This window comes from Gymnoscopelus braueri (assembly GCF_963280865.1).
Source record: "Gymnoscopelus braueri genome assembly, chromosome: 18".
Taxonomy (NCBI): Eukaryota; Metazoa; Chordata; class Actinopteri; order Myctophiformes; family Myctophidae; genus Gymnoscopelus; species Gymnoscopelus braueri.
In genome coordinates, this window is record NC_137618.1 from 33,621,942 (window position 1) to 33,643,028 (window position 21,087).

At 41.4% G+C, this 21,087-nt stretch overlaps 1 protein-coding gene across 1 annotated transcript; it reads left to right on the top strand.

Moving 5' to 3' along the window:
- The first annotated feature begins 51 nt into the window (after positions 1-51).
- tlk1a (tousled-like kinase 1a) lies at positions 52-21,076 on the top strand. The gene is given in 25 exon segments (XM_080456503.1): positions 52-462; positions 464-489; positions 491-533; positions 536-542; positions 4,768-4,889; positions 5,327-5,398; positions 10,721-10,759; positions 10,871-10,946; positions 11,055-11,098; positions 11,679-11,774; positions 11,867-11,953; positions 12,082-12,174; positions 12,416-12,526; positions 12,656-12,792; positions 13,042-13,230; positions 13,540-13,606; positions 15,471-15,568; positions 16,681-16,762; positions 16,852-16,943; positions 17,175-17,264; positions 17,609-17,778; positions 17,964-18,099; positions 19,365-19,476; positions 19,567-19,674; positions 19,939-21,076. Coding segments are annotated over 25 exon segments (2,310 nt in total). The 5' UTR covers positions 52-420; the 3' UTR covers positions 20,110-21,076.
- Positions 21,077-21,087: the final 11 nt, after the last annotated feature.

Consider the following 21,087-nt stretch of genomic DNA (forward strand, 5'->3'; position numbering starts at 1 on the left):
TCAGTTCACTGCTCACCATTGAGCTACTGCTCACACAGAGCAGAGGTATAAGCCCGTATACTTCGTCGTGTGACTGTTCCGCACGCCGAAAACAGCCGCTCTACAAGCTCACAACCGGTCGCCGATGCGACTCGTCGGGGGCTTATAGATCGGCTATTTTCTGCGCGCGACACCGTCGTACGGCGGGGCATAAAGCAGGCAGTAGAGAGAGGTAGCCCGGGAGGGATCTAGGACGCACTGCTGAGGTGTGAAGAGGTTTGTGGGCGAAATAAAAAAGGATATATTAGTTAATCCGACTTGACGCTAGCAGCTGCGCCCACGACTAATGCCAATGGTCAATTAGGGGATTTCATACGTACCGAGAAGCATGTTGGGGAGTTAAGCAAAAAAAAAAAAAAATCTATACAAAAAAGTACCTTGATGAGTGTCAAAAGTAGTGGAAGTTTGGAGGGGACGCCATCTTTGGTCCCAGCGCTCCACGTCCCCAACACGGATTGTTTTTTCATCAACATATCACGGCGGTGGTGAAGGCGAGAAGGAAGGTATGGGGAAACGTCACCAGACGCACGAGTCGTGTCTTTATTTTGGCTCTGGAATTCATTTTGTAACGTATAAAAAAGAGGGTGTTAAAATGACGAGCTGGTGGTCTAGCAGGCTAGCTGGGTTGTAGCTAGCTATGTGAATGCTAACGTTAATTTATACCTCCTCGCGTGACCGTGTCGCTCGACAAAGATATACACATTTTCAATTTGTGAAAGTGTCGACGTTCGTCGCGTCGACACTTTTTGCGGCTTTGTATGACTAGTTTCTATTGAGCGACACAGTTGCGCGACCGGTATAAACTAGGCAATGGTTGTAGTATCGCGTCAGCTACAAAGTCCATATTAAAGCCCATTGGCTAGCAGCTAGTAGCAGTGAAGCTATGAAGTAGTACTGTGGTCAGTCAGAGGCCAGTGCAATCATCTCATCATAATCAGACAATGTGCATAAACAACGGACAGGTTAACTGCCATGACCACTGCATCTTAGGCATTGCGATGCCATGGCTTGATCTGAATGGTGTTAAGCAATTTCGCATGGTGGTTGGCGTTTTCATTGGCATGGTAGCTAACTAAACCAAAATAGGCTCGCGATTAGCTCCGATCTAGACTTATATACTAGGTTAACTGTGCTGTTTTCTTGCCAATCTTATCTTAATACATATAATGTACAGTACACACCGGGTGTGTGTGTGAGAAGAACTCTCAACACAGAGAGATCACAGGGGTAGGTAGGTGTGTTGCTATGAACAGCTACTGCTGCTGTGCTGGCAGCTGTAATCAGTGTCTTAATTTGACACGTAGGGATAAGTAGCTGAACTCTGGATTCCCCCCTCACCAAAAGTCAGGTCGCATACATTGGATCCGTGCTAGTCTAGATGTCATATCCTTTGTGTTGTTGTGCACTTAGGATTGTGCGGCATACATGTGCCATCTACATACACGCAAGCATGAACTGATGTTGCCGTTAGTGGTGCAATTATTGAATTAAATTGCCCTGCTAACAATTTTATACACGGAACAACTTTCAGTTTTAAATATAAAGATGGCGAACTTCCACGATCAAGCTGATGCTGGCTGCTTGATAGATCCTTGGCACCTATCATCCATGCATTGATGGATTTAAATCAATCGAGGCTGTCTCTACGACACAGTGAAATCAATTACCTGATTGGCCAACATTGAGAACATGACTTTCTTTTAGTTGTGTGATTGATGTTTTTGTTAAGCCCAGCACAGTTGTGATCACATTCTGCTGGCTCATGGCCAAGAGATTTTAATGACTTTCCAAGTGTCTGTCATAAACAGGTGGTCACTCTGCTGAACAGCAACAGCATGGAGTTAAAATGACATCGACAGCAAGAGTCCTAAGGGTTCAACCGCTTGCTTCTGCAGGGGCTTGATGATAGTTGTGAATGTGTTATTCAAACCCAATTCATGTTTGATAGACTGTCATCCTCCTGGCCAGTAAACTCAGGGCCTTAATGTGTATTGCATTTCAGACATAAATAAGTGAAATGAGCATCATAGACTCTGGCATCAACTGCACTTATAGGGGGATCCTGAATGTATTGTTTATATTTTGTTGTATGTATGAATGGTTTACATTTTACAGTATGCTATTAAGTGATTATGGGGTTAATTTGCACCCATTTTAGTATATTCATTTATCAGATTGTTATATCATTTTTGCTAAACCTTAAGGCTTAGCTGATGGGACTTAGCTGGTGACTTAGCTAATAGGACAAAAAGTATTATGATTTTGAGCTTTTGTTTTTCTTCTAAATTGGAGGCTGAGGCTATTAATCATGTAGTGGAACATAGGTAGCCTAATAGGGGGCCTCATGCTTGTGAATTGCCAGGGTTCACTTTTTAGTATAAAGTAGAGGACAGCTATGTCAATAATGCATAACTGGACATCATTTCAGAGGTGGCAGAGGCCTCTGTGAAAAGTTTTTGATTTACTACTAGACATATGTCTTACTGTGATTTGTTATTGGTTGGTGATGTTGAACTTCTAGTGATGGCAGGAGAATAAGCTAGCCATCAAATAAAATGTATGTATAACAAAGAGTAAATGTTGGGTAGACCTACAATTTTCTTCAGATTTGTTTGGATGAGTAACCAACCATAAGTCATAAGTCATGTATGACAGCAAGGCATGCAAGTTTTATGCTAGTTTGCTGCTCATTGCCATTCTGGGAATATAGAATCTCTCCATTGCAGTTCATAGATTGTGTCCTATTGTCTGTTATAGTGAACAAGATACTTTTTGATTAAGAATGTGATTATTACTTATGGGAAACGCAGTGTTGTATTATTAATCATAGGTATAGGTAAATATAGGCTATTGGTAGCAACATGTTATACATGGCATATTTTGGGTAATAATAAACAGTGTGTTATTACGAATGCTTGAACAAATTATTAAAAGACCGGTCTAAAAATCCAATTACTTTACATTAAGTCTGTTCTATGCAGTTGTGGTCCCTTTTTTATTTATTATTTAATCATAGCTTGCATAACTTTGGATACTGTCTCCCTTGAGTGCTGTATTTCACAGTATTCGTAGCCTCTAAGATTTGTTGGCTTCGGATTTGTTCTCTAGAATTAACTGTTGTCCTTATCCATAGAGTAGATATTTCACTGGATCACATTTTTAATATGGTTGTTTTAAAACGGTAGGATAAGGATAAGCGTGTCAGAAATATTAAATAAATTAACTGGCAACTTTCAAATTCTTTTTTGTAGCAGGCTTGCAACACTGATAAATAAGATTTTAAGCACCTGCTTGGTTGCCTCTCTGTTACTAATCTGTGTAATGATATTTTACTATGACCACAGTCATTAGGTGGAGTATTTACTCTGGGTCTGCTGCATCATACCTGTGTTACGTGACATTTCTCAAGTTACTTCATGTTGCACTGAAATAGGCCTATCTTATGGCCACAATCTGTTATGCAAGCCATAACATTACAGCAATGTTGTCTGCAAGTTGCTTATCTTTTATGTTGTTGCTTGTATGTCATAGTATAGGCTAGCTGATGGATTTGACTAAAGCTCTTGATTCTGGGTTTTTGAAATAAAACCTAATTGTGACATTGAAAATAAGTTGGGTCCTGTGTATGTGAATAGACACATTTTCATTAGATCTATTGTTGTCTGATCATGTAGCAGAGAGTTTTGGTTCCAAATGGCATTATCTGGGATTTCTATGTCAACTCCCTCGAGCCAAATTGTACTGCATTTATTATGTCACCTCTGCCTCACAGATGACTGAGCTCACATTATTCTTAGGCGTATTAGTCTACATGTTGGTCTAGCCTGCGTTTCCAAATCTCCAGAGTGCGTTTGGTTGTCTCTTGGATTTCTGGTCCACCTGCAATGTATTCCCTTTGAAATATTTTTTGACGTATTTAAAAAGAAAGGCCTGAAACCTCTCTGTGCTGCAGCAGAGAAGAGATGAGCAGCATTAAATGAGATGCCTGAATCTTGGCTTATTACTCAATGTCTGTTAGCATGGCCTTTGCTTCACGAACACACAAAGTAGCCTATTATTTATAAGGTACATGCATGCATGGATGGTTCACCAAAAGTATAATGATGCATCATCAATTTTTATATACTTTCTTTGGTCATCATCAGATAGCCTCTCGCCACTTCAAAATATTTCATAAGCCCCTACTTGCCGCACTGTGTGGATACGTGCTGAGGCACCCTAGCCCTTTGTAGATTCAAAATGGTGCTCTCATTAGAGAAGAGGTTATGTCAGTAAGCACTGAGTGATCAGACCTCCTCTGAGGCTGCTGTGACGCTGGACCCAGGGGAGTTATAGCCACCTCACAGGGGAAGAACTGGCATCACTGCTGTGCCAAGCAGTTGTAAGATTGCTGTTGCAGTCTCTTGCCATAAAACAAATCATGTTTGATTCCTTTTTACTCTTTGACTTTGACTTAATCACGTTTTAAATTTACACTGTGGTAATGTTTAGGTTTTTTAACCCACTACTAGGAAAAGATGTTGAGACAAAAGTAAAATCAAGCCATACTAACAATACATAAACTAATATAGAGATAATTCACTGTACTGATATAACATGAAAGTATTCCAATTTCTTTTAAACATCAGCATGTACTTGGGAGTGCATCTTTTCAAGAGAAAACATGCCCTTGAGTTAGTCCAGTCTTTAAAATATACACTCAACAATGTAAATTGTCGCTAACCCCAGGCACCATGGAGGAGCTGCACAGCCTGGACCCCCGAAGACAGGAGCTGCTGGAGGCACGCTTCATGGGCGGCGTCAGTGGCAGCACGGGGGGCAGCACTGGTAGCACCAGCGGGGGAACCAAAGTAAGTGAATGCGTGCACTGTCTACCCAACTGCGTTCATGTGAAAATTGCTCGTCAGTGAGTTTAATCATTAGTCCATACTAGCCCGGTGCCCAAAAGGCATCGGCCTATTATGAGACCATGCAGGTCAGGGACAATGTAAGAGAACGATGCAAGTTGGGAATACATGCCCCACCCGGTTATGCAATACCCGTTGTACCTGTTGTTAGAGTATCCAGTGTGGTACCCGCGGGCTCAGGCCTACTCGGGAACGATGCAGGTTGGCCAACGGGCTGGCTAATCGGGGAAGCAAGACATATATTTGTGTTTGTCTCTCTTTTTTTTGTTGGTCTGACTGTATTGCCACTTGGGACAGACTGACACACATTCAGTAATGAGTAGATCATGATTTTCTTTAAAAATAAATTACTTAAAATGGTCGTCTCTTGTCTCTTTCAGGGCTTGACAAACAACGAATGTTCAAATCACAGCTTTGGCAGCCTGGGATCCTCGAGCGACAAGGAATCCGAGGTATAGTTTGAATTGTAGACCATACATGGAAACTTCTGACATTGTCTCATGACTGGAAAAGACCACTCCCTTTGGATTGTTTGATAAGGTGGAGTTTGTGAATAGGAATACAGTGTTTTGCAAGTGGAGAGAAAACAATTTACTACAGTGCACCTCAAGGGGAATTTAAGAAATGTGGGGGTGGGTGGCGGGCCATCAAAATGGCAGTGTTATTGTGAGAGCAGTATGTCACTTCTTAAAGGTAGGGTAAGTGATATTTTTTGGTTAAAACAAAAAGTATTTTTTTTAAAGGTTAAAATACTATATTCTGATCGTAATCATTGCTATAGAGTGTTTGTTCAGTAACAGGAGTCTCCCCGTCTCTCCAGCTCTTTAATAAACAGAAAATACATTTTTCGGTAGGTGTCAAAATCTCAGCCAATCAGGAGAAAGTACCCATTTTTAAGCTTAATTTGTATAGTTTTCAGTTCCAATTTTGCATGCTCATTTCTTAGTGTCATCACTTCCAATTTCACTTGTTTAATCTGTATCCTGATTGAGTTCTCTGTCCTGGTTGGATAAAATTGGAAATGAAACTACAAAAAAAAAAAAAAAAACTACAAAATACATTTTCTGTTTTATAAAGAGCTGGAGAGACATGGAGACTCTTTATATGGACAGGACACTCTATAGTAACGAGCACTATCAGAACATAGACCCATTTTGCAATTATTTGAAACTTTGCAAATCACTTACACTACCTTTAATAGTCCATATTCACACGGTGGCCATTTTGGAATTTAACATTGCGTTGCTGTGGCAACTGGGGTGGCAACTGGGGTGGCATTTCATTGACTTAATGGCAATATGGCCGCCGTGTGAATATGGTCTATGGGGTTAACACAGTGGGTATATACTGTACACTTGAATAGATCTTTATGCTTGATGTACCCTGATTAACGGCAACACCATGATCTTGCATTTTCTGACCCAGCTTCCATGATGCTCTCATTCGCTTGTCTAGCAGCGGATACCTGTGCTGCTAATTCATGCCGATGCTAGCATTCTTTGTGACAGTACCCTCTGTACTTGTAGATATGGCTTATGTAGGCAGGGTAAGTTGGAGACATGGTTGTGGGGGTTGATGGAAGACTCCAGCTGTGATATTAACCTTAATGGTCCTGAACCATCACATCATGGAACGTGTGCCGCTACAGACTGTAGCCACTTTCACAATGGCCGACATGTACGGTGGCTTACTGTATTGTGCGCTTTCTCATAGGGCTCCCTCCCACCCTTCCTGTGTCTAGTTCACCCTCCAAGCTGGTGCAATAAGTCACTGATGGCTGGGTCTCTTAAAGGGGAGAAAGGAGGGAAAACGGAGTCTGGCACAGTAAAACGTGTTTGGCCTCTTCTGCCACTGAGCTGCTGAATGCGCACACATGTCACCTACACAGATGCCCCCCATACGTCACACACTCCCTAACGATGCTCTCCAGTGACACACTCAATCACACCAGCACCTGTCAGCAGATTCCTCGACTGCACAAGGCTGTGGCCTGATTCTCTGGGCCTCGATCCACTTTGTGGGAAAATGTAGTGCTACTTGTTTGTACACGCAGCATGAGATTGTTGTAGGGCTGCAAAATATATCCAATTTTAATCATGATCACGATTTTGGCCTCCCACAATTAAATAAACATGATCGACTGATATTGACATTTAAAATGCGCTCTGCTCAGTCGGCTGCAAACCATATTAGGCAAAAGCAATGGCCAAATCGGGCCATAGTACATTATTTATTGATTATTGGTACCGGTCATTGTCAGTCATTTCTGTCTATGTTTAGTTATTCGTCATATCTGCCGGGTGCAATTTTTGTTTACAAAGCTTAAAATGCAAACAAAAATGTAATTTAGATTTATACTGTATACTCCCTTTCACACGTGCACTGTACAGTATTATGGACGTTGTCCAGACTTGAAACGGAGGGGCTGTATGAACTGTATGAACGCAACATTCCGGCTCAGTAGGATCAGACATGCAACAGACTTTATGCTGGCAGGACCCTTGACTTAAGTCCGGGTAATGTCTGATTTGACTCAAACCACTGTGAATTTACATTTAGCGAGTGGACGTGTTCTATTGTCGAGGAGTGAAGAGCCTCCCCTCCTCCCAAGGTATTTGGAGAGAGAGACATAGTTAATTGAAAACCAGTTTATTCATTCTGCTTTTTATAAGCGTTGAGTTGGAAATATTCACCCATCAAACTTCCATGATCAGTGGCTCGGAAGCGAAACAAAACACAAACTCTCATTATAGATACGAGCTACATCTTGTCTGTACAGAGACCAATGTTATTTTTCCACCTCGGAGGACTGCTTGTTTCGATGAAAAGTAGGTTGTAGCTCGTTGTCTGAGAAGAGCAAAAAAGGGGAGTCTCCGCACACTGATTCGGTCGCTCGGACCTTCATCAGGCGTGCCTGATGAAGGTCCAACTGATTATTTTATTTTTGCTGTAAGTGAAGACTGTGCAGGGCTCCCCCTTTTTGCTCTTCGTAAGTTCATTACTCCTACGCACCTGTCCATTTCAGTAGGTGTGCAAAAGGACTTTTTTTCTACTGTAGCTCGTTGTCTACATTAGGCCTACTATGGTAGGAACTAGGAATGATGCTTCTTTTGGGTTTTGCATGGGTGCAGGTCTGGATCTGTGCCTCTTTGCGCCCTATTAGTACATATATGTGAAAGTGAGACATTTCTCTTGTCAATTGTGATCTCAATATATTAATTTTGGCCATAACCATCCATTGTGTTATTGTTTACTATTTTTATTGGACTCATTTAGCCTCTCGTTTGGATTGAAATTGGTTTATGTGAGTTATGTATGAGATTACCAGCTCTGTGGCCTAGTGGTCAGTGGCCGCGTTTCCCAAAGAGATTCGCAGAGATGCTGCGTAGAGATCCTGCGCAGGTTGTACGACGGGTCTTACGTGCGTCCACACAGGCTGCGCAGTACCATAGCAGCCACGTAGATTTCAGGTCATCCGTAGCCTACGCAGCTTGCGTAAGAGCCTGGGACCCGGCGAAACCTACGCTCTACCCTCATTAGTAGCAGCTGGTTGTGCCCAACGTGCTATCGGTTCCCACGTCCACGGCGTTACGTGTCTGCTAAAACTACATTCGGGAGACAGAATGGCGTATCCTAATCTCCTCCTACTCCTGGGAGAGGCGTAGCCCTGAGTGCTGTCCTACGCAGCAGTTTGTAACGAGCGCCCTGGGGCGCTCGTAACACCCATCGTAGCGAAATAGATCTATGAAAATACCGACCACACACACACATATAATTTACACACACACACACACACACACACACATATATATATATATATATATATATATATATATATATATATATATATATATATATATATATATATATATATATATATATACATACACACACACACATACACACATACACACATACACACACACGCTGTCAACGCACTGCGACATGCCGTGTCTATAGCTTGCAGATCTGTTCTTTTGGGTAGGGCGGGCGGCTGCGCTGCTTCTAGCCCTGGTTCAGAGCGTTAGTGAGTGCTCAAGAGTAGTGAAAATAAACAAAACCATTTTGCTACTCACAGAAGCAAAGGCTGTTTTGTGTTGTTGAAAGTCTATTCTCGGAGGTGGGAAGCCTCTCAGCACCCCACCTACTCTGTAAAATACACTTTTTGGGCAGAAAATAAAATATGTCAGCGAGACGGAAATTATTTTTATTTACTCCACAGTGCCCTCTACAGATTTTGGTTAATGGTAAGTTCAATCCTCCAGATTGTACAAGCGCAGAGCGAGGGGTCTTCCAGGGCGTTAGAGGGAACTCACTAACGCTCTGAACCAGGGCTACGCTGCTTCGTCCTCTATGCATGAACCCGAAGTTTACAAATTGTACTCTCACGGATGATCCGATCGTCTGATAAAAATATTAAGCATATGCCAAGTTAACTAAAGGTATATAAATGATGCTGAGCTAAACATGTTTCCTTAATTTCGAAGTTTTATAGTTAAACGTTATGATTAAAGTCCCCAGTTCCTCTCTCAAAGTGACAGCTCTTGCGCTCGCCATGTTTATGAACGGTTAAAAATCTTTTGAAAATAGCAGATCTACAAGCTCACAACGCCTCACAAGCTTGTAGATCTTCTATTTTCAAAAGATTTTAATACATATTAAATTTGGGAAATGGGACATTCTGCATATCTTTACTTTTGGTATTTTAAGTATATTTAATTTACTTGCATAATGGGGACACTTTAGTGTTTTATTTACCTTGCAGATGTCACCTCACCGCTGTAATTTAATTCATAAATATATTATTCAAAAGTTGTATTTGGAGTGGACTGCTTCAGGACATCTGACAGTTGGCTCTGGTATTTTTATGATCCATTTCACTTTCGCAAAGGGTGTTTAAACTGCTGTGTAGCGTAGGACAGCACTACGTAGCTTACGTAGGCTTTACGTAGACTTCGTCCAGGAGGTCTTTACGTGCATGTTGTCTCGCGAATGTAGTTTTAGCATACACGTAATGCCGTGCGCTTGAGAACCTACGACGATGGTGCCTCCTGAAGCCAGTTTAGATGGCACGTAGGGCACACACAGCTGCTACTAACGAAGATAGTGCGTGGCGGGGTTGCTACTGCGCAGCTGCGTGGAGGCTCTTACGCAGCTTCTAGGCTACGCATGAGCTCAAATTCGTTTGGGAAACCCGGCCAGTGTCTGTTCTGAGATTGGGAGGTCGGGAGATCAATCCCTGGCCTAGTCATACCAAAGATTATAGAATGGTACCCAGTGCCTCCCTGCTTGGCACTGGGTACCACGTCAAGGGCTGGATTGGGGGTAAGTCCCTGCGAATGTCAGGCTGTACTTGAACATCAAGCTGCCTCACGCTACAGAAACGGGAGATGGGCTCCTGTCTTATGGGGCACATGGTTTGGGAACCGTTGGTTCCCAAGGTCACTTATGTATGACATTTATTATGTCGATGCAACATGTACAGACTAGTGCCTGATCAGAGTCCATTCGTTTACTAAGAAATTTAAGAAATGTCAGTGTGCAGCTACTTTTTATATATTATTATTTATATATTTATTTTGTTTGGCTGTCACTTTATCCATACAGGTGTGCATTTCCTCTATTTAGACTGCAGAGCCCAGTAGTAACTGAATTGCCGAGGTCTAAAACACGCATCATGGCCTCTGTGATCAGATCTATTGTTTACGCGAAGATTTGACTGTTAATATTAGTTTTGGCATTAAAGGCTCTCACTCCCTTCCTTTCCTTCATAGGGGTCAGATGTGAAAAGGGGAAGTTCTCCTGCTTATTCGGTGAGTACAATTTGCTTTTAATTTTATTTGAGGAGGAGTAGCTACAGTATATATTGACAAAGAGTCAAAAGGATTATACAGTAATGGTTGTTGAATTGAATTCTCCTAAAGACTCCTGAGAAGAAGCAGTCGGAGTCATCCAGAGGCAGGAAGAGGAAACCTGATAGCCAGTCAGAGAGCAGCCAAGGTATGTTTCTCTTTGTCAAACACGCTTTTAATATGGTTTCTCATCATTGGAGTATGACATAATGACAATATTTATGTAAATTACAATACTCTGCCTTCTCTCTCATAGGAAAATCTATTGTGCGAGGACCCAAGATTAGTGATTATTTTGATGTGAGTCAAAGTCTTTTATAATTCATACATAAAAAGGAAGTGCTTTATGAATGTTGTGTGCCATGATTAATTTCCCCGAGTCCTGTCAAATGTCGCTTTTCCATCTCCAAAAGAACTCTCATAATATGGGATCGTGGTATAAAAAAGTTTGAGAACTCCTGTTTTAAAGACAATCCCCCAATGCAGTCTTCTAATACATTAATACATGTGTAATACATTAAATTACACATAGGAGACATCCTCACAAAGAGAAGATTCAAATATTAAACAATAGCGTGTGGCCGTAACAACAACGACAGTATTCCTCTTCCATGGAGTTTGTCCATGGATGTGCGTTTGTCTGTCTTGATGCTAGTGAGCATTCTCTGAACGGTCAGCAGTGTTTACATACTGTATATCATTTGGGATCGCCTCAGCCCCTCAGGTGGTACTGAAAAGGTACCTGTTGAAGGTAAAAAGCCATGGCGAGCCGTGACTATGCAAGCGCCATAAAATAAAAACACTGGTATAAAAGAGTCTGTGTGCATATGATGTTGCAAAATGTCAGGCAAAGATCTCACTTGTCCTTGTTGACTTTTAGTTCCAGGGAGGAAATGGGTCCAGTCCAGTGAGAGGTCTCCCCCCTGTGATACGCTCACCCCAGAACTCACATTCCCACTCCGCTCAGGGTTCATCTGTAAGTGATCACCACAGCATTCACAATCCACTCTGTCGCTCCATTCCATATATCCTTTACTTCATGCAAAGCTATTGCTCTCTTTGTTGCAGGTTAGACAAAATAGCTCATCTCCTACAAGTCTATCTTTTGGGGACCATACAATGCATCCAAAGCAACTAGCAATCAAATGTGTTCAGGTAAGGATGAGGATATTTGGACCATCTTTTCAAAAGATAGCTCCATTCTTCATATTATCTAATTGTTGAGATGCTGAGAATGTTTTGCAACAAATTCTTACTTGTGCTGCTGTTTTTCTGCCTTTCAGACTGACCTTACTGGGTTGAAGTTGGCTGCTCTTGAAAGTAACAAAAATTTAGACCTGGAAAAGAAAGAGGGAAGAATAGATGATTTGCTAAGGGTAAGGAAATGGTGTTGGGTTCCGTTCACCAATTGGCTGTGATCTACTGTTGTGACATAATCTACTTGATTGAATTGGGCAAGCTTTCTATTTAAAGTTTGCAAACAATTGCAACAAACTATGTGTACATACATAATGTGGTTGTCTCCACATTATGTATAGCTTATTAAGTAATGAAATAATCGGTGGATCAGGAACATAATTGTTATGTTTTCTTTTTTTATGTTTTTCTGCTACCTAGGCAAATTGTGATCTCAGGAGACAGATAGATGAACAACAAAAATTACTTGAAAAATACAAGGAACGCTTGAATAAATGTATCACCATGAGCAAGAAGTTGCTCATAGAAAAGGTATGTGCATTGTCTTGTTACTGTGTGTGTGTGTGTGTGTGTGTGTGTGTGTGTGTGTGTGTGTGTGTGTGTGTGTGCGCGCAAGTTTATTTGGTACCTATAATCAGATGATGTTGTGGTGTTTTCCAGAGTACCCAGGAGAAGCAAGCATGTCGAGAGAAGAGCATGCAGGATAGACTACGTTTGGGTCATTTCACCACTGTGAGACATGGAGCCTCCTTCACAGAACAGTGGACTGATGGCTATGCTTTCCAAAACCTTGTCAAGTAAGACCCTCATTAATAAGATTGTCGAGGTTTCGATTTTTCTAGGAAAGATTTGGTCCATTACTCTTAGGAAATGCTTTAATCTTTTTTTTTTTTTTTTTCTAAAACGGTCTTATTTTGGCTTTTTCCAATCAGATGCTTTGCAGAAATGCTGTACTCTTATTATTTTAAGGCGTTAACCGCGAGTGGACTAGATGGTACAAAAACAGTATTGATTTTGTCCCCTTCTAAACATTCTTTTATCCACAGACAGCAAGAGTTGATAAACCAACAGAGAGAGGAAATAGAGAGGCAGAGAAAGCTCCTTGCCAAGAGGAAACCCTCGTCCTCCAACAGTTCCCAATCACCAACCACAAATTCTGAGCCAAAGCAACGCAAAACCAAGGCAGTGAATGGATCGGAAAGCGATCCCTTTGTAAAGCCCAGTCTACCTCAGCTGTGAGTTCAGGCCTTGGCAAAACCATGGCTATAAGACAAATCTATAAGACACTATCCAAGCAACAGCATACTACATATACAGTATTTACATTGTTCTTGGTTTATTGTTGAATTGTGATGGTGAATAAAGCAACAATAAACAACCCTGTGTAATAAGGTGGCTTAGTAAAGATGACACCTGAGCTGAAGAGGGAAAGAAATCCCTCTAGCCAAATTTTGACCAAGCAGCCACAGGGTGGTTGCGTTTTTGTAAAGTAAATGTCTGCACTGGAAGATATTAAGTGTTTTTCATATCACTCATTTCCAAAGGTTGACTCTAGCTGAGTACCACGAGCAGGAAGAAATATACAAACTGCGCCTTGGACATATCAAGAAGGTTAGTTGAATTCTGAACCTAGCCACTTTAAAAAAAATAACTTTATTCTTGGAGCGTGAATGGAGGTAGCACCATAGAGGGCCAACATTGTACCAAGTTAAAGAAGCGTGGGACCTGAAAGTGTTAATTCACTACATTATTGAACGATCCATCATCATGACCGTGTGTCATGATGACGTTAGTTCTATGAACTAACTATTCTCCCAACAAAATGCTATGTTTGCGTGAGTGAGCTCTGCTCTTGGTTCTGAACGTTGACTGTACTGCTGGTCGGTGATTTTACCATGGATCCTCGATCAACCTCCAACGTTCATCTTGGAGATTTTGCAGTTTCTGTCTACAGACGCAGTGGACAGTGTGTACTATCTCTCCATGAATTAATTGCCATCTGGTTGTTATAGTCGCTCAGACAGCCTTTCTTCGAACTGTCCACGGTACATTGCTGTGGTCAGGGGTGAGAGATCAGACGGCGAGCCGATCACACAGTGAGGCTTGACTCCTGCAACCTGTGCACAACTGTTGTGTTAAGTGAAAAAAACATATTATTTTTACATGCATGTCTAACTACGATGCACGTTATACAAGTAGTGTTGAGCTGTGGTGCGTACGGAGGGAGAGACACTGATGGACTTGAACTTGTTTTCTCGGTTGAGAGCATGGGTTATAGTGGGGGATAGAGCCTGTTGCTTTTAAGGCAAAGCTGTTCAGTGAATGCTTCCCAGAAGAGCAATGTTGACGTAACTGTAAGAGGTTAGCTGAAAAGAAATATATATTTGACATGCATGGGGATGGAGTGTCCATCTATGATGCAAGTTATAAGGGAGAGACCGACAGAGACAAGAGGTATACCGATGAAGTTGATTTAACTCTGCTAGATGAAAGTAAAATTAGCCGGTCTGCCAGCCTGCAGATGGATATTTATTGTTTCTGTTCTTCCATACACACATTTGATCATCTTCAAATGCCTAATCTCACATACTTGGTCACTTCTCGTGCAAGTATTAAGTCAGTCGCATGACATTAAGGAGGATGATGTGTGAATTACTCTTTCCCTGCTCTACCCTGCCTATGCCTGCCATTTATATTAATTTTAGTATTGCCAGCAATATACTGGCATTGTTGTGTACCGTCCTAGTGTAGCGGTTAGAGCACACGCCTTTCGTGCGGATGGTCATGAGTTCTAACCCTGCCTGGGGTCGACGTCGGCAAGGGCATGCGGTCGCAACAGGTTCCTAACACCAAATCAAATGGGTTCAGATCTGAGCCATGTCTCCTGAGGAGGCGTGTCTGAAGCCTGTTCTGAACGGTAGTCTGCAGATGTGGAAAAATGGATGATGATGGCTGTGTAAACACAGCTTTATATTGTTTGTATTCCATTATAGATGGACATAGTGACATGAAGTTGGATAGATACCTTTATTGATCCCATGGGGGAAATTCAGGTGCCAGAGACGGAAGTAAAAAGTTAAGGTACAGTAGGTACATGGCATAGAAGTACAGTAGGTAAATCACAATAAGACATCCTAAGACATAAGGCATGTTAGGACTTTAGGTCAATGAACTTGCTAATCTTTATTTTAACAAGGGCAATGGTTTAGAGTCAACTGAATGCATACTCAATTCATAGATCAAGTCTTTAGTGTGGATGAGGATGGAGTGAACCTATAGACTGAAGTATTTGTTGTTTTTCCACATGAATAAGCATCAGTGGCAGTCCCTCAGCAGACCGTACCAAGTGTCCCGTTAATATTTAATACAGAACTAGTCATAGACTAGATGTGGGTTTTGATGAGGTCCTGTTCCTTGTAGTCAATGTTCTGATGTTCCCCTTGTGTGTCTGTTTGCGTGTTTGAATCATTTATAGGAGGAGGCTGAGATCCAGGCAGAGTTGGAGCGTCTGGAAAGAGTGCGCAACCTTCACATTCGGGAACTGAAGAGAATAAATAATGAAGACAGCTCACAGTGAGTCTGCGTCTCTGCACTGACGTCAGGTCTGGCTGTACTGTACGCACAGGGCCGACAGTCAGCGGTCATAGTGATATTATTATTATTTAGTAGTATAATGCCTAGGGACCACAGTTCCTCTTACTGGGAAGCCTGTTGGTGAACGTGGAACCCAGTGTTTTTCTTTTTACATTTGTCAAATTTTGGAATTACCATACCTACACAGTGTTATACTACCTACTCGGTGTAAATTTTACTCTTGGGAATGTACAAATGTACGGTCCATTTGGGGTTAATCCTATATTACAATTGGCTTAAGGGAGGACCGGCGGACCATGGCCACGTCGCTGACATAAACATAAACAAACCCCGTACACCCATATTTAGGCAGGACCACGGCCAAGTCTGGCCAAGACTCAGACATAACCATAACCCCATACATAGGAATGTCACTATGACTCAGACATGACCATAAACCAGATATGCCCATACATAGGCATGTCATTATGACTTGGACATAACCATGATTAAACCCGATATGCCCATATATAGGCATTTATGGAGATCCGGTTTTCCAGAGCCACAGATCCGACCGCTATGCATGGTGTTCTAATTGTGGTGTTTATTTATGTATTGTCTTGTTTGAATGTATGCATTGACCTGAGAAAAACTATTTTCCCTTGATGATAATGTAACCGCGGATCTAACTAATATGCTCATATAATATATGAACATGCCCATATTATGGCCATGCCAATATACAGGGTATGGGCATATACTAATGACATCAGGGATCTCACATAATGGGTAATGGTATAAAAGGCACACAGGTAGATACAGAGATCTCCACATATGGGCACAAAGGGGACGCAGACAGACGGGTACAACGGGTACTCTGACAAAGCCCCCGACACTATGACTCAGACATATCTGTCGGATCAGCGGTGCGACGTACGTGTGAGAGCCCGAACCTCTAGTATTTATACAATATCAGAGTAACGAATGGATAAATGAACACTTGAGGATTTACTGTGTTATAAATGGACACTTGAGGATTTACTGTGTATGTTTTTTTTTTCTTATAAATTCTTATTCAAGTCTTTATCTGTCTGTCCCCCTCAAAACAAAAGATTCAAAGACCACCCAACGCTGAATGAGAGGTATCTGCTCCTACACCTTTTAGGGAGAGGAGGCTTTAGTGAAGTTTACAAGGTAAGTAATTGAATTCATTGTATCATAAATATTTACTGTGGGCTTGTCTTTTGGTTATTCATTTAAGCAGTTTTTTCTCCTTTTTATAGGCTTTTGACTTGATTGAGCAACGCTATGCTGCTGTGAAAATCCACCAGCTCAATAAGAACTGGAGAGAAGAGAAAAAAGAAAATTACCACAAGTAAGACTGAACACGTAACCTCATGTCCATTAACTAATGACTTATGTTTTTGAGTGTGGCAATATATGCAGACAGTAAATTATGTTCTTTGGCTTTGATAAGTCCTTTAACACACTTCAAGTATGTTGTTTTGCTACACCATAAGCTTAGCGTCTGGCTATTCCATCAATCTAAAGTACCTGCACCTTTCAGTACAAGCCACTGGTAACATTACCTCCTCCTCATCTTCAGACATGCATGTCGAGAATACAGAATACACAAACAGCTGGACCATCCCAGAATTGTCAAACTCTATGACTACTTCTCACTGGACACAGACACGTAAGTCACTCTTACCTTCCTATTCAGAGAGTTTCTGTATTCCACAGTTCAGCAATGTGGGGAAATTAACACTAGACACCAGCCAAATGTGGGTACATTTTCACTCTGGCTGATAGGGAAGTCTACCAGTTACTTTGGCAAATAACCAGCCATCAGTCAAGGATTCTGTTCTATATTTAAAATAAATCCTATTTGGTTTGTAAAATAGTCCCAAGTGGCTGTTGAAGTTTGGAATCTATCAACCACTGTGGCTGTTGGACCAGAAAGTTGACTTCCTGCCCATGGCTTGTTACTATTCAAAGAAATATTGTGAAGATTTATTCAATCTGTTCTCTGTGCAATAGTTTTTGCACCGTTCTGGAGTACTGCGAAGGCAACGACTTGGACTTCTACCTGAAGCAGCACAAGCTGATGTCTGAGAAAGAGGCGCGGTCCATTGTCATGCAGATAGTGAACGCACTGAGATATCTGAATGAAATTAAGCCCCCCATCATCCATTATGACCTCAAGCCAGGTATGCTCACTCACTCACGTGCGCGCGCACACACACACACAAACACACATTCTCTGATTCCATACCAAACAAGGTTGTGTTAAAATGGTGATCAGTCAATGGGGTGAACAGTAAACTAAAGCTGAGACTATAATTTGTTTCCTGGGTGATGATTTGGGTCTTTTTTTTTTCCTTCCCTCTTAAAGGCAACATTCTGCTGGTGGATGGCAACGCTTGTGGGGAAATAAAAATCACTGACTTTGGCTTGTCCAAAATCATGGATGATGACAACTATGGTGTAGATGGGATGGACCTGACGTCACAGGGTGCAGGCACCTACTGGTAAACGAAACAGTCAACATGCATGTAGATTATATTATAATACACTAGCTACTTAAAAAAACAGCATTTTTTTTTTTGTTTGTGTCCAGACCGTTTCTGGTTCTCAAACTTACTTGGGCTTTCCAATATATATTACGGGCCCCTACACAATTAGATTCAAGATTTGTATTGTGTACAGGTACATGAGAGTATAAGTATTTGGTTTCAGGTTCCTCAACACAGCCCTGTAGCAGTAATAGTAAAATAAATAATAATAACGAAGAACATCGGACTGATGTCAGAGGTCTGGTTATATTGTCATAGTGACGTGGGTGTGGTATGTTTATCGTGGCTGTGATTATTTTTTTTTTCTGGCTGAGTCAGACTGATGTCAGAGGTCCGCCGGCCCGCCCTCCCATTAGCCAATTTTAATATAGGATTAAAAGGATAATGGGGGAGGGAAGAGGGGTGGGGAGGGTGATATTGATCATTGCACGTACTCCCACGGGCTGGGGTGGCACCTGTTGGCAGAGAGTGTTGGGCGGAGGAGTAGGACAAAGGCCCTACGTCCTCCCGGTGGGGGCTCCTCACTGGCAGGTGGTCAGTAGGAAACACTGACACTTTTTTGTGGGGGTAAAAAAATGATTGCCTACTCTAAATTTAAAAAGAAAAAAAGTTTCTGCTCTGAAAATGTGTATTTATTCTGTGTTGCTTAGGTAATTTATAAAACATCTCATTGAATGCCAAATAACAGATTTAATACTACTAGCCTACTTCCCAGGGAGCAAAAAAACCTGTGACAGAATTGTATGTCCTTAAATTATGTAATAAGAATTTTCATTGTGCCATTTTGTTTATTACATTATAAGTTAAAATCAACCCCAAGGTTATTCCCATTCACGGTGTAAATTGATAATATACACAGACCTACACAGACCTGCTCAATCCATAGAATTTTGTCAACAAACTATTGAAAGTTATTATATAATATATATAATATTAGTGCCCGTCACTGCTACATAGTCAAAGTGGTGTGGATAATGAATAGTATGGAGTGTTGCTGAATAAACAAAAAACTAAAATATTGCCATAATGTTGGTTGCAAAAATATGCCCCAACCCTTGTGCCTACAGTACATGACGTAGGCACCAGAAATGTACCAGAAGTGTATTACTGCTTTTGGCGACCCCCTGACATTCGCTGAATGTCCCCTAGAGGGCAGTACTGCCTTATTGCGAAACATTAGCCTTGACTGACTTGCTCTTTTCTTTTCTCTGTGGCTGCAGGTACTTGCCTCCTGAGTGTTTTGTGGTTGGTAAAGAACCACCAAAAATCTCCAATAAAGTGGATGTGTGGTCCGTGGGTGTTATCTTCTTCCAGTGTTTGTATGGAAGAAAGGTAAAGATGAAGTGTTATCTTTTTTTCTTTATACTTTACAGAAAAATAATTTCTTTAATGTCCATAACAAATCATGACAAATATTTTCAGCCATTCGGCCATAACCAGTCACAACAGGACATCCTGCAGGAAAACACCATACTAAAAGCTACCGATGTGCAGTTCCCCGTCAAGCCTGTCACCAGTAATGAAGCAAAGGTGTGTGTGTGAGAGCAAGATGTAATTCTGAATATGAATAATACCATCATAGTAAATGGTCTTTCTTTGTTAAAGGTGCAGGTAAGTTACATTTTTGAGTGTTCAGTAACGGGTCTTCCTCAGATTTAACTTTTTAACAAAACATTGTCTTAACCAAAACATATCACTTACCCTACCTTTTAAATGTTTGATGAAACAAAGAAATTGCTGTAATGACAGATGTCGTATAAGCTGAAGTGGTGAAAATTGCGTCTCCTCCCTTAGGGCTTTATAAGGCGGTGCCTAGCCTACAGAAAGGAAGACCGTTTTGATGTTCACCAGCTGGGAAGTGACTCCTACCTGCTCCCTCACATGAGGAGGTCTAGCTCCTCTGGGAATTTGCAGATGAATGCTGGTGGTTCAGGAACAGCCACGTCCAGCATCATCTCATACTGACTGCTTTGCACTGTGAAGGAAAGATGGACAGACGGATGGACTGACCAACCAGCTGCTCCCATGACTGCACAGCTCCTGCACAGGTTTGGGTATAAGGGGAGGAACAGCCAGGCTCCATGCAGCTATGTATGGAAGGAGCAGCGCATTTGGGACAGAGTGGTGAAGAGGTTTCTGACAATTCCTCTTCGGACCCGTGCCAGGTGTCTAATTGGTGTTTACCACGATTTGGATCAATGGCAGAACTTGAATTTATGAAAGGATGTTTTTAAAAGAACATGGGTAAATGGACCTTGTGAAGGTCTAACAGAGCACTGAAACTGATAAAGTAATCTTGAAGAAAATGTGACTGGACACTTGGTGAGTTTGGAAAAAGCCTTAAAGGGCTGAAGGGAGACCTGGCAGCCCGCCGTTTAGTTGACTTAACATGGTCCTGCCAGGGTGCAAATGATTGAGCTGCTAGGAGTTCATTTACTGTTAGGAGAGGACAGTCATAGTTTATGTAGGTCTACAATGATTTCACTATCAATTTGGCTCTTATGTTTGTTTTTGTTTTCAGAAAGTGTTAGGCTTTAAATTTGAGTTACACTTAGCCATGAGAATGTATTGTTTAGCATACAAGTGGCATCTAGTGTCCTATAGGCCCAGGCAGCATACTAATGTTTAATGCACAGAATAACCAAATGTAGAAAAATGACAATGTACAAAATCCTATGCAGGAATAGTAATAAGCAGATTAATTGAGAAAAATGTGTATATGCTGTACAGGAGATAATTTTTTCAATTTTGAATTGCAGCAGTACCATTCTGTACAAATGTTTAACATTTCCCCTGTAAAATTTGTTTCATGGAGTGTTCATTTTGCTGCTCTTGATGTTCTTACTTTTTAAAGGGCTGTATGATCCATTTTGGGTACAAATTGTACAGTTCTGTTAAGAGTAAATAATGATAATAAATACAGTAAAGTTAACTCATTGAATT